The following is a 13,828-nucleotide window of genomic DNA, read 5'->3' as shown; positions in this document are numbered from 1 at the left end:
CTGTTCCATCCACAAGTGTTTGGGACACAGCATTCATGCACTCTTTATCGATGCTCCCATATATCATGGATCTCAGAATCCACTGTGTTCTCAGCTCACACTCGTCTGTCCGCTGTTGTGCGGAGAGGGAATGAGAGAGGACCCGTGCAGATCGCTCACACTTTGAGCTCATTTATTTCCCGCGGCCTTACCTCGGACTGCTGCGGGTACGAGTCTTCAAAGTGCCTGTGTTGGTTTCATAGTGGCGTTTCAAACTGCCGCTTTACAAAACAGAAACAGACTCAAGGCCGGCGATGTATATATACTTTTTTCTTTTCAATGGAGAGTCGCGGCCCGGATGGAAACCTCTCGCGGTCCGGATATGGACCGGAGTCCGCCAGTTGGTGACCTCTGATCTAGCGGATTATATACTGCAGGAGTGGTGTTTGTAATAGATACCGCATAATATCGTGTGTCTGGATGTGTATTAAAATATGATTTTTATTAAATATCTATATCCTGTTCTGGAAACTGAAATTGGCCTTCACCACATGCTACTCATTCTGTAATACTTTCACTGAACATCACTTGAAAGTGAAAGACTACCTCCTGCATCTGAGCGTGGACCAGCAGAGTGATGCTTGCTTTTGTTTAATAGAGCTCGTCTGAGCCGTGTCCTCCAACATTAGGCCGATATGCGAGCCCTGTCAAACCCAACTGAGCTGGGCTCGCCAGCTAATTTATATCTTTCCAGTTTATTATCTATGTAGAGGACGTCTGGACAATGAGGCTCAGAGGCTTAGCAAGCTTCCCGGTACCAAGTGTTTGCTCTTTTGTGTGTGTGATTCTGGTTAATACTCGGTTATGGAGTTCATTCCCCCTGGCTCTGAAATTCAGGGACAGAGGCTTCATAAAGACCTCTTTTCAAAGGTGTTTTTCTGCAGCACTCTTACTGATAAACTGAGCCCCGACTGTCTGTCAGCAAACAAAAACAATGAACGGCTTTGCTGCGGGTCACATCTGTCGAACCTCAGTTCAAGGTGGAAAAATGCTGTCAGAATAAAACAATCTCTTCTATTATCTATTATCTTTTTCTGTTCATTTTGCAGCACAATGCAGCATTCATGTCACTGTCACAATTCTGGGAAATGGGAGAAATATGAATGCATCTGTGTGGCAGGCAATTTATTTCCTTGTCTCATTCTTGGCATACAGTCCCAGCATGTGGTGGATGAATTAGGATTTTATATTCACGTTGTAAAATGTTCGTTTGAAAGGTTAAATGTGTCGATGTTTCCCTCGAATTAATGTCGTTTTTGTTCTGGCCTGCCCATCACCCAGGAGCCGAGCATAGTGTCTGTGACTGTAAAAAAAACATTCCAAACATGATGCTGCTTCTCGATACGGATATCAATGATAATAATACAATATCATTCAATCAATGCAGGTTGTTCATCAGAGGAGCAACAGGAGCAAAAGGAGGTAACCTACCAGCTGCCAAGCCAATCCTCCATAAAGACATCTGGACAGACACTTCGGATTAGAGGCTCATAGTTGTGGACGCTTGTTTGTTTGCTGGATTTTCTGTGTGTGTGTGTGTGTTACTTACACTATTCCATCAGGAGCCATGTTCCCCAAAAGGCCCTGAGGGAGCCTCACTACCGGCACGCTGTTGTACTGGAGACGTGATCCCAATCAAAACATGAGACTAGAAACACACTGCATCATCTGAGTCATCTGTCCACCTGCTGTCACAAGTGAGCTGCAGGGGCACCAGTGGAGTAGAGACACACTCTGCACATATTTATGCCGAAGCCAGCCTCGTATAATCTCTACGCCAATGTTAATAATTGCCATCCCAAACGTGACAGAGCACAAAAAGAAAGCTTTAGAAATCTGTCAGAGTTGATCCGTAGTGTGTCGCAGAACTCCTGCCACAGGAGGACTAAAGCGATACAGCTGGCACTGAAACAATTGATTCATCACTAAGCTGCCAAAGAAACTACGTCTTCAAGCCAACATTTACACAGTGGTCCGTGCAGGAAGGAGAATTCATCTGCATTTGTTCATGTTTATTTGAAAAAGGCCTCATTATAAGGGAGATATGCTTAATTTTTCCAATATAAATGGATGTTGATGCGTGAGGGCTTCAATATACTTCATGAACGGATGCGGCAATAATAGCCTAGTTCATGCACGGACAATTTGTAATCGAAAAATTATATATATTGCTTTATATTCATTGTTTGTCTTTTTCTATTAGTAATTTCCTTGGTGCGCATTAGTCTCTTAATCAGAATATGTTTTAAGCAATTTTTTCAATTTAACCGTCTGAAGTACTGTCAATTACATTTTAGTTTGAAAGGTCTGATTGATGATTGATTGATAAATACAAGGACTTGCTCACTTCTCAATTTCGGGTGAATTTAATCTGTGGCCTGTCCATGAAGTATAATTCATCTGCATTTATTACTTTCATTGATTCATTTGGAGTTGAAAAATTTACAAAAGACATATACACAAATATATACTGCCTATATATACTGCCTTATAACTCAGTGTTTTTGACCTAATGACTTTCACTGGCCCTTCTTCACAATGTGATTTCTATCTTGACAACCATCTTGTGATAGTTTGCTTATTATCCACCATACAGCACATTCTGTTATAGCACTTGTGCTCAGTGGTTTTACAGTCTTCAAAAAGAAAACATCTCACATATAGTTTCTTCCCTCTTTTTGATGCACATGTTTCTTGCCTTACTAGACGGTCATGTAACAACAGCATCAATACTATAAATAAACGTTGCCAAGGAAACTGGCATATCAGGGTTGAGAGGTATATGTACATTGATAAGAAGCCTTGACATGCCATTATAGAAAAGGATCCAGTCTTTTCAACAAACATCACTCCGAGGGCAGAAAAGGTCCTCAAAGAAACCCAGAGAAGGAAGTACACTAATGATAAGTAGTTACTATCTTTAATACATAGAGTAGGTGACGTAAACGTGTTGTCACTCTGGCTATACTGCCCATATATGCACACACATATACTGTGCATGCAGAGTACAAAAAATGGGAAGTATACCATCAGGACCGAGGGGTTCTCATGGACACACACACACAAACATGCTTGAACACGCACAATGCTATTTGGTTTGGGTTCATTGCTTTGCCATTGAGCAGGAATTATTGGAAGACACACACACAAACACACACACACACACACACACACTCAAACACTGTCCTGAGCATTCTCTCCCCAAAGTAAAAGTATGAAATCGCTCAGTGGAAATAACATGCTGCAGATGGATGGATGTATATTAGGACCTTTAACAGTCACCCATTAAAAAAAGGCAAAACAGTCAATATGGCAAAGTTAGGCACAGACACTTTCTGTTTTTTTTTTACATTACCTTAGCCAATCTTTTCACAGCTGGACTACTGTAATTTACCATTTACTTGTGTCAGTCAATCCTCAGTGTCTTGGCGTCAGCTAGTACAGAAACATTTTAACCAACACCAAGCACATAGGGCCATGTCTCTCTTATTCTCACCTCCCTTTATTTGCTGCCAGTTTATTTTAGAGTTGATTTTAAGATTCTTCAGATTTTCTTTCTCTCTTGTTTCAAGCTCAGCGTGTTCCAGCCCCCAGCTATATCAGAGAGTAGCTGACTCGCTATGCTCCAACCTGCAATCTTCCAACCAACACGTGTTGGTAGTTTCTAGGTTAAACCTGGTAACTAAGGGCTTTTTCCATCAGGGTCCAGAGGCTGATCCTGCACAGTGCAGAGGTTTACCTGTTTTTAAATACCTGCTTAAAATTGACTTTTAATGCCAGATTTGATCTGGTTGTAATGGATAGTTTTCTTTAACGTCATATTATTTTATTACATATCTCATGTGTTTTGTGAAGCATTTTGTAACCTTGTTTAGATGAGTTCTATACAAAATGATTAAATGTGTATATTGAAGTATCAAACTGATGTTCTCTGTTAAGGAGGGCTGCACTTTGATCACCTCCATTTATCTCAAACACCCAGATGATCAATCAATCAATGACTTCAGCTTACTGAGCACAATTTCTCATGGTGTTTGATGCTCACATGTCTGGATGCAGGTAGACATACTGTGCATTTTCAGTAGTAAGCAGACTAACTTGATAATATCAGAAAAATGCATTGAAATACTAATGTAGTATATATTAATGACATTTCTCACGTCCATTAGAAAGTAGCATAAGGGCGAATCATATCTAATGAAACACCACCCCTGTAGTTGCTCCCTCTGCGATTCATTTTCATGCAGCGAAAGTGGATGCACCTGCGTCTCCCAGCAGCCTATGACTAAAGGCGGGTTACATGAGTGAAAATTAGAAAAGGGAGAAGGACAAAAAGAGTGTTGAAAGTGAGAGGCGGGGTGAAAGCAAGAGGTGAGAGGAGGGACGTCAAGAGAAAGAGGACGGGTGCTAGACGTAAAAAATAGTTCGATCAGAGGGAGGAGGGAGAAGTGTAGCCTGAAAAGTCATTTGACAACAATCCAGCTGTTCTCATTCTGTCAGGACACACACACACACACACACAGACACAGAGTGAAGCAGGTACTTTCGGCTGTCACGTCACCCCAGGGGCGGACTGGCCATCGGGAATACCGGGGACATCCCCGGTGGGCCGATGGCCGAAAATATAAATCCAACGGCCCATCACTATGATGTACCGGCCCACGCCCATCATCGCATCAGCCCTACAATGGTTGAAACAGCGGCACAAGCGTAATTTTCTCCAAGAGCTATACCTATCTATTAGCACTGACTGCTTTTATACTGCTACTCGCAATCGGTCTTCACACTCATGGTGACTATTTTTCGATTTTTTTTTAAGTGTCTTTTAATATGTGTTTTACAGACTTCGGAAGTCCAAAGTAAGAAAAGATCTCCACCTTATTAATAAACACCTCTAAATTGGTTCTTACACAGCCGAAGTGTAGAGAATTTGGATTTGCATACATACACGCAACGCGGCACCCAGTTATACGCATGCGCACCGCCGTGTATTGAGTGGGCCGGTCTGACAGAAACTCACGGGCCACTTTTTTCCCCCAGTCCGCCCCTGCGTCACCCTCTCTAATTCATCGCATGACAAGACAATCAAGCACATACATTCATATTCACATGCTCTATACTCTACATTTTTATTTGGTATTTAATTATAAATGTCAATGCTGAGGTTTTATTTGCCGCAGAGTGTCATCATTTAAGTTCTGGGGCGAATGAAATGGAGGAAAACGGAGCCAACGATTAGTTGAGGGGGATCATTCAGGGAATAAATGGTGGATCAGGTTTGAGGCAGAATATATCTCACTCTCTGAAGTGTGATTGAAAATCCTCGCTCCTCCCAACTCTGATGTCATGGAGAAGATGTGGATATAATTAAAGTAATTTTCCCAGAAGAGGAGTGTGAGAAATTTGGCAGCGAGAAAAAAAAGATGTATTTCTTCTTCCGACTCTGAATTAAATTGTTTCCATGGTAAACAAGATATAATTGAGGTTTCGCATGGACATTGGAGGTCTCTTCTCTTCTTATCTCTTTTCTTCAGGAAACTTTCACTGACAAGACGAAACTAGACTGCTAATTGATTTGATTCAGATTTGTCGGTTTCAAAGGCAATGACTCCCATGTTAGGTTAATGACTCCGGTGCACGTACAAGTGCAACCGGGCCCTACTCAAAATAAACCTTGGGCAGTTTTTCACTCTCCAATCGACCCGAATCCAAAGAACTACTCATTAACCGACCCCTTTCTGATCAAACATGGATAATTGAAATAATTGCAGAAACCCATTGTACCCTCTAACTTTTGTCATTCAATGTTTGCATATCAAGAATATTAGTTAACAATACAGGAATCAATTTTACCCAGAGACAAGATTAAAAAAGCAAGTGCAGCCAGTGCAGAGTATGAACGGATAATGAAGGGTTAAAATGATATACTCTGGTGAGTGAAATAATCCAAGTCTATCTTAAGATCTAGGTTTTGACAGATGAGAATTGGACAATGGCAGAAATATAATTTATGTTATATTCTAGATAAATGAGACACATCTGAAAATGACTCAATACCAGTTTCTTCCTTTCAGTATTATTTCATGAAATTTCTGCAAAAATTGAAAATATACTGTGTTACATGTTTAATAAGGAATATAATGTATCTGATTTCAAGTCCAAAGATAGTTCACTCAATACGGTAAATCGGTTTTATCTGCGTTTTGTCTGAAATATATTTTTAATATTTGTGTCATTCCCTGAGAGAGATTGGTGCCAATGCGATATGATATCTCATATAATGCAGTTGGCTACTGTTTTTTTTCTTGTTCTCAGCCAACAACTTAAATTTCATTTTTTTCTATATTCTCTAAGCTTCATCTCTGATAACCAGGTGGTGAGTGTCCGTGACAAATAAATAGACAAATACTCAAGTAAATGTAAAAATACTACGTTAACCTGTCAACTAGAGTAAAACTAAGACAAATTTAAATGTATTTCAAGTATTGAAAGTAAAAGTACTTGCAGAGTGTGTAGTCTAATGCAGCATCTGTCTACTTCATCATTCGCTGTGCCAGGTGTATATTTTATGTAAAACAAGAGAACTGGAGACGCTCATATAAGTCTTCATATCATATATGAATATATCATTATCTCTAAGTACAGCCATGGATGGGGTCTGTCTAATGGCTGAGTCTTGGCCTCTTTCGAATCCATTTCAGGTGTTTGCAACGTCATGTGCTCTTTGCTCCGTGGGGTCTTATTTTCCCTCTCAAACAATGAATAATAAAAATGCAGTAAAATGAGTAGCACAGATATTTTCTGATTTATTCAGTGGAGTGAAAGTGAAAAGCACCTGAAAATAAATTGACTTGCAGATTCAGGAAAAATTGACAACAACAAAGTAAATGTACTTTTACATCCCACCCACTGGTCAGTGGAGAGCGAATGCAGCGTATTGCCTACATTTTGAGCTTATCTTTCCACAGGTTTACAAATCTGGTAAAAATAATAAAACAAGTTTCTAAATGGTTCCGATGGGGCAGAGGTCACTGGTCAGTGCTTTGTGTTTGGGGACATGCGCCACCTGTTGGCGGCCTCAGAAGAAACCGTCCACTGACCAGAGGATGAAGATGAGCTGTTCTACAAATTAACTTCCAGAGCAGAAACACTCAGAGCTCAGGTTTTACTGCGTTAGATATAAAAGTCTTCCTATAGTTATAGCAGGATCTAACAGGCTTCATTTCATAGAAGACACTTTTACTCTTCTCAGGAGGAAGGACAAACCCAGGTGACTCTGAGTCCTTTACACCTGAGCTTCTCCTGCTGTCATGTGTCAAAATGGCCGCTGTGAAAATCCATCACAAAGCTAACGTTAGCTTTTTAGCTTAAAGTGCGTCCTCATGTTTGCTGAGTTTGGACTTTATTTGCACAGAAGAAGAAGAAGAAGAAGAACTCACAAGTGGTCCGTCATGGCGTCACTGTTCATGCAGGTAAGATGGTCAAAGAAGGAAGTGTCTACTGTGTGTTGTTTGTTGTTACGTTAGAGTAAGGGTACAACATTACATCTTGTGCAGTCACAAAGTAAAAGTACTTGCAGAGTGTGTAGTCTAATGCAGCATCTCTTCTCGTAAACCTAATAATGGGCCTAAAGAGACTTTTGGCAAAATGAATATCTTCTTTGGAAAAGAATGGCCGTGGCTTCAGGGCGACCTGTCAAATAGTTTTGAACAGGACGCTGACGAACTTTGAAGTGAAGACTTTCTGTCCTGATGCCACTGGTAACCAGTGAAGGGAGCGGAGGAGAGTGAGTGATTTAGGTAACAGACCAGGGGAGCTGCAGGTTTCTGGATGAAATGCAGAGGTTCGGATGGTACTAGCAGGTAGACCTGCCAGGAGGGAGGGGCAGTAGTCTAGGTGTGAGATGACCAGAGCCTGGACCAGTTTCTGGACCATGACCTGGACCAGAACCTGGACCAGAACCTGCACCAGAACCTGTAACATATTCTCCTGATGTTGTGCAACATGAATCTCTAGGAACAGATTGTTGCAGTAATGTTGGCAGTGAGGGAGAGTTGATTGTCGTGTGTCACACACAGGTTCCTGGCATTCTCGGGGGGAATTGGTGCTGTACTTTGTATTCTTCGTTAACTGGGGGCGGTTGTCTCCATATGTGAAACCTCATATGTTTCACATGTGGTAAATTATTTCTGCCTCCTCTGTGTGTAGAGTCTTTGTGTTTCTCTTTGTCAGGTTTACTTTTACGTTTGGGTTTTTTCAGTCGTCCGGCTCCTGTGTTTCCAGTTGTCTATACTCTCGGTTTTCATCACCTGAGCTCTTTTGCCTTCCTTCTATGTGTGAGCCAGTTTTTATGTATGTATATATATAATATATACACTACTTGCTGTATATCTTGTTTGTCTGTATTTGGATCTAGCTCAGCAACTTTCTAAGTACACCTACAGACAGGAGGTCATTTAATGAGCTTGCGACTTCTTGCTTTTCCCTCCCTTATGCTACATGTTGATATGAATCTTATTCTGGGTCAGAGAGGACATCACATAGAGTAGCTGGAATCAAATGGAAGCGCTTGTTTCAGAATTTGAAGCAAGTATAGTAAAAAAAAAAAATTGTCCTGTCTTTTCTAAATAAACCAACTGCAATGATTCAGTGATCATTTAATCTTCACTTTATTAAAAGATTATAGTGAAGTGGTTCACAAGAAAGTGTGTAAATACAAAAGATTTTAGGTGCCCTGTAACATCACAGATTATAATGCCAGCAATATGAAGGAGTAATTTCCGACCATTACGATATTTGATTTTGTATCTCACCATGACACTTTACTCCATAAGATACACACAACATGGTGAGATCACAATCCAGTTTAAACAAAGAACCCAATAAAGCACCAAAGTTGCAGTGAGAACTTATTTTAATGAAAGAAAGACAATCTTATTTAACTGTAGACATATGTGCTCAGTGAACTGGTGCCATCTATGTCCACTTGTCTTATCTGTGTTTGGATGCATACGTTGGGGATGAAGGATGTGATGGAACTTCCTGGTCCATGTTATAATTCAAACAACTGATATTCAGGGACTCTAACACTCTGAGCTAATCATTGGCTTTGAGGCCTCAGTCTGAGGACATGTGTTATCCAGGGTCTCTTTCTCATTGTCTTCTTTTGTCCCATGTACCAGTGTCAGCTCTCGTGCTGATTGCTGGACCTTCACCTTGAACACGTCACACTTCTCAGGTAACAGGCCTTTGTTGAAGAGCACAGACGTCAGATAGGAGAACAACACAATGGCAGCAATGGAAGACAGCATGGAGATGGTCTTAACTGGAGCATACTGGACATAAACTCCATCCTCAAGAACACATCCTGGGAAGTGGAGGACAATTGGCAGCCCGAGTGATGGAAGTCCACAGAGAAGTCTGAGCACCAATCCCACCACACAGCCCATAACAGCTCCGTAACCATTCGAGATATTGACGAAGATGATGCAGACCAGTTGAGGGAAGATTATGATGTAGGCCACTTCAGCACTAAGAATCCAGTAGAGTAAGACACTGTTTTCCTGGCCTGTTAGTGATGTACCAACCAAACCCACGACCATCACAGCACCTCGGATCACCCACTTAATCTCTCTGTCTGATGCCTGGAGAAAAGATAGAGAGGAGGAGGTGAAGAGGTTTGAAATACTAACAATTACCTTATAATTCAATGTTCTCACCTGTGGCCTCAGGATGTTCTTGTATATGTTGGCAGTGAAGACAGAAGCAGCAGAAATTAAACCAGAATCAGCAGATGACATCACAGCAGCAGCAACACACCCAGTTCCGATTATGGAGATGAAGGACGGGGTGAGGTGCTGTAATGTGATGGGCAGGACTTGAGAAGCTTCCCCACGTTCATATGGAAATGGTGAACCATAAGACGTCAGGTTCCAATCTGAGGAGCAGATCAAAAAAAATTCAGACAGAAATAAAACATAAGAGTCGACACCGTATAAATTGATCAAGGATAAAGTAATCAACCGTCCAAATCGTCAACAGAATCGCTCCTATTCAAAGGCTGGTTAAACAATTTAGTTACAGTGATCATTTGGGGTGTTGGTACCGGGTATTTGTGAAATACAGTTCGGCCCATATGGGTAGACACAGCCTTGAGCACATGTTCTTTGTTCTGGAGACAAACCAGAGCTTCCAGAACTCATTCTCCCAGGGTGCCTCAACGTCACACAGAGGTGTAAAATATGACTGGAGACACAAGTTTCAAGCACTATTGGTCACTCTCGGCCCCACGACCCATGAGGTCACCCGGCCAATATAAGCCCAGTTCTCCCATCCTTCTTTCTACTTCTACTCAACCCTCTGAGAGGTAAAGTGTGGCTGTCCAGCTCACTTGCTCTTTTCAACTCATCCTTTCGACTCAAAGACTGTTCATTCGATTCCGTGTGATGATTATAAGTTATTTGAAGTTATATTATGCTCTTAACAGTCTGTCTTTGCATGCAACAAGCTACTTTCTCTAACCTGGCACACACACACACACATATATTTATATATTGTAAGTACACCTTTAGTGATTTGTGTTTTTATACTTGTTATCTTTATAATCAATGTTTTTCTTTCTCAAGTGTTGTTTACATTAATGTTGCATGAGTGTGAGTTTTGCCATCTTCTACACTGTCAAGAACTCTATGTCCTTCAACTTAACCAACTATCTTTATGGTAATTGTGGTTATAGTTATTAATTTAATTGTTAATCAGAGTTCCAAATTTATAGTTAGTATTTTCATGACACTTAATACACCTTTTCCCTTCCTTTGAAGGGTGGTGCCCAGAGTAACTTGAATCAATGAAAGTTATTATTTAATATTAATATTTTTAATATTCAATATTAGTTCTGACAACCAAATTTATTGAATGCCGAAAGGCACACCATTTAGGATTTAGATTTAGATGCATTTATTAGTCCCAAACACATGCACAGACACATTCATGCAGGTAGGGAAATTTGACTTCTGCTTTTGACCCATCTGGTGCAGGACACACAGAGCAGTGAGCGACCATGTACGGCGCTCGGGGAGCAGATGTTGGGGGAGTAAGGTGCCTTGCTCAGGGGCACTAGACAGGGTAGGGAGACTCTTGGATTTTTGGACAGATCAATCCAAGTTTGTCTTTTGTTGTCTCTCCGTGAAGTCGAACCAGAGACAAACCAGAGACCTTCTCTGCCCATAGTCCAAGTTTCTGCCACTAGACCACCGCCTCTCCGGTGAGACAATTAAATTAACAATTTAATTGTCTCATGTTTAATATATCAATTGCCCAACAGGGGTCTTTTTACATTTGGACAGTAAAATTGTTATTTTCTTACAGTAGACTCTGCTGCACTAAGGATTGTGACTCAACACTTTGTTTTATATGGTAATAGATCAACCTTTGTTTCAGAACCCACTGTTTAGTACACAAAAGGTCACTTTGCTCTGTAGCTGCTCACTAAGATATGCAAAGTGGTTGCTCCTTGGTTTCCTATGATTTAACCATTGATTTAACATGTTTTGTTCTTTCCGTAACTAATTCCGTAATTAAATACAACAGATAAGTGGATGTTAGATTCCACAGTTTACATTAGTATGTACAAGTTGTCAGTACCTGTAGATGCAGCAGCTGCCCCAAGCAGTATTGGAGGTGTTCCAAATACCAGAATGACGAAAGCAGCGACTAAGCACGAGCGCTTAGCTGTGGCTAATGAAGAAGCTGCCAACGTCCTCTGGTGTAAACACTGATATCCCAGAGTTCCCAATGCCTTGAAAATGAAACAGAATTAAAATATGAGTCAAGTTTCTTTATCTTGAGGATTTCTCTCAACACTAGTGAAGTACATTTAACATCAGCCACAGTTTTGCTCCATCTTACAAACATAAAGAAATCATCCATTATGATCCCGATCTTCTCCAGTCCTGGTGCACCAATCCAGGGAGCGTGTAAGGTGTTGTTCATCAGTGTCTTGCTGATGTCCATGCAGTTAGGGTTCATCAAGACAAAGGGAACACACAGCCACTGCAGAGACAAATACAAATGTAAGTAATGGACAAATACTCCAGCACTTTATAAAAACTTAGAAACCAGCAACTTACCAAGCTAATGAATATAAGAACAAGCTGAATAATATCAGTGTAGGCCACAGAGTATAGACCTCCCAGCAGAGTGTAGATGATGACAACTGCAGCAGAGATCCAGATACACAGAGTGTAGGGCAAATCCAGGACCACACTCAGGGTTCCTCCTGTTAAACACCTTGTATCAGTGGAATTCTACTTATATATAGACTGTACAAGTATCATTGACTCATATTCCTTCAAATACCTTTATTTTAAACTGACATTTAAACACACACACACACACATATGAGGAGAGGTTAAAGGGCTTCTGTTTAGTCTTACTTACCTAAACAAATCATTGTAAATGCTAACCATAGTATATCAATAAAAATTGAGGCCAGGCTTAGTCCAGCTGTCAGAACATGTCCATACTTGATGTGGAAAGGGTCCATCATTGTGAGGCACTTCATTTCTCTTAGTGGTTTAGCAAACACCAGGCCACCTTGATGTAATGAGGGGAAAAACAAAAAAACTAATGATAATATCAAGAAATCCCAAAAAACATTGATTCATCTTAAGGTGAATTGATGAAGTAAAATTGCCAACTTCAACTTACATAGAATAAAAGATGAGCTGTATGCAGTTAACATCGTGGCTGCCACGGTTAGTCCCATTGACGGAGTGTACACCATCTCAGCTATGCCAACAATGAAGCCTCCTCCAACCCATGTAGCTGCAGGATGTATATCAACACACAGCAGATATTTGGACAAAGACTAAAGGGTTAGATCATAATTCAGTATTATTGATCAATAGGACCAGTTGGACTTCACCCAACCAAGCCTGTTGTTAGTCAAATCTGATTTAGCAGTTTATTATTCATATTAAACACCAATTCATGATGTTTTCTTATAAAACTAATGCTCTTATAAATTGCCAGATCTTTCTGCCTCCATGCCGCGACAGACAGTTTTCATCCTGTTGTCTTCAGCTGAGCTGTCCTCACCTGTCATGGTGAAGATCCCCACCACCCAGTTGATATTCCGGTTTCCCAGTAACGTCATCTCCGTCTCATTGGCTCCACTTTTCTTCTGTTCCCTCTTGGATTTGAAAGATGCCCAGATGCCGGTCCCAAGGACCAACAGGTAGAAGAGCACCATCAATATCACTCCTGGGATGTTCACTGCCATGATGAAGAATGTTGACTGTCTTTCACATCAGCGTGTTTTCACCTGAGGGGTGGGCCTCAAGATAGTTCTGGCAAAATGAATTTCTTCATAGGGAAAGAATGGGCGTGGCTACAGGGGAACCTGTCAAACAGGTCTGAACATGAGGCTGACAAGGTGACTTATCAAAGTGTTTGTGTGTGTGTGTGTGTGTTTGTGTTTGTGTGTGTGTTACTTTGTCTCAGCCCATCAGAGAAATTCCAAAAAGGTTTCTTGATTACACTTTTACTGAATAACTCTCACTTCTATTACACAAGATAATGTGGCCTCGATGCCCACATGTAAAAAGCAAACAGAATAAAAACACAACATGCCTCTGTAGTATATTACCGTACCTAATAGATATCCAAAGCACAGTTACAAACCAAAAATGATATGTTAATATGCAGCTAATGATTTTCTCTAGCATAGGTATAGATCATAATGACATGTTAATATCTTAAGGCGCCTTGAATCTTAAGTTCAAACCTT

At 40.8% G+C, this 13,828-nt stretch overlaps 1 protein-coding gene across 1 annotated transcript; it reads right to left on the bottom strand.

Annotated features, from left to right (window-relative positions):
* Positions 1-9,020: 9,020 nt before the first annotated feature.
* LOC133965239 (high-affinity choline transporter 1-like) lies at positions 9,021-13,321 on the bottom strand. The gene is made up of 8 exons (XM_062399691.1): positions 13,138-13,321; positions 12,748-12,864; positions 12,478-12,633; positions 12,168-12,316; positions 11,947-12,090; positions 11,683-11,836; positions 9,759-9,976; positions 9,021-9,683 (listed from the first exon to the last, which is right to left on the bottom strand). The coding sequence occupies exons 1-8, from the start codon at positions 13,319-13,321 to the stop codon at positions 9,123-9,125; spliced, it is 1,683 nt and encodes a 560-aa protein (XP_062255675.1). The 3' UTR covers positions 9,021-9,122.
* Between the last annotated feature and the right edge of the window lie 507 nt (positions 13,322-13,828).

The sequence above is a fragment of the Platichthys flesus genome, chromosome 11, assembly GCF_949316205.1.
Source record: "Platichthys flesus chromosome 11, fPlaFle2.1, whole genome shotgun sequence".
NCBI classification, from domain to species: Eukaryota; Metazoa; Chordata; class Actinopteri; order Pleuronectiformes; family Pleuronectidae; genus Platichthys; species Platichthys flesus.
The sequence above is the reverse complement of the archived record's forward strand: the minus strand, read 5'-3'. Positions and strand labels throughout refer to the sequence as shown.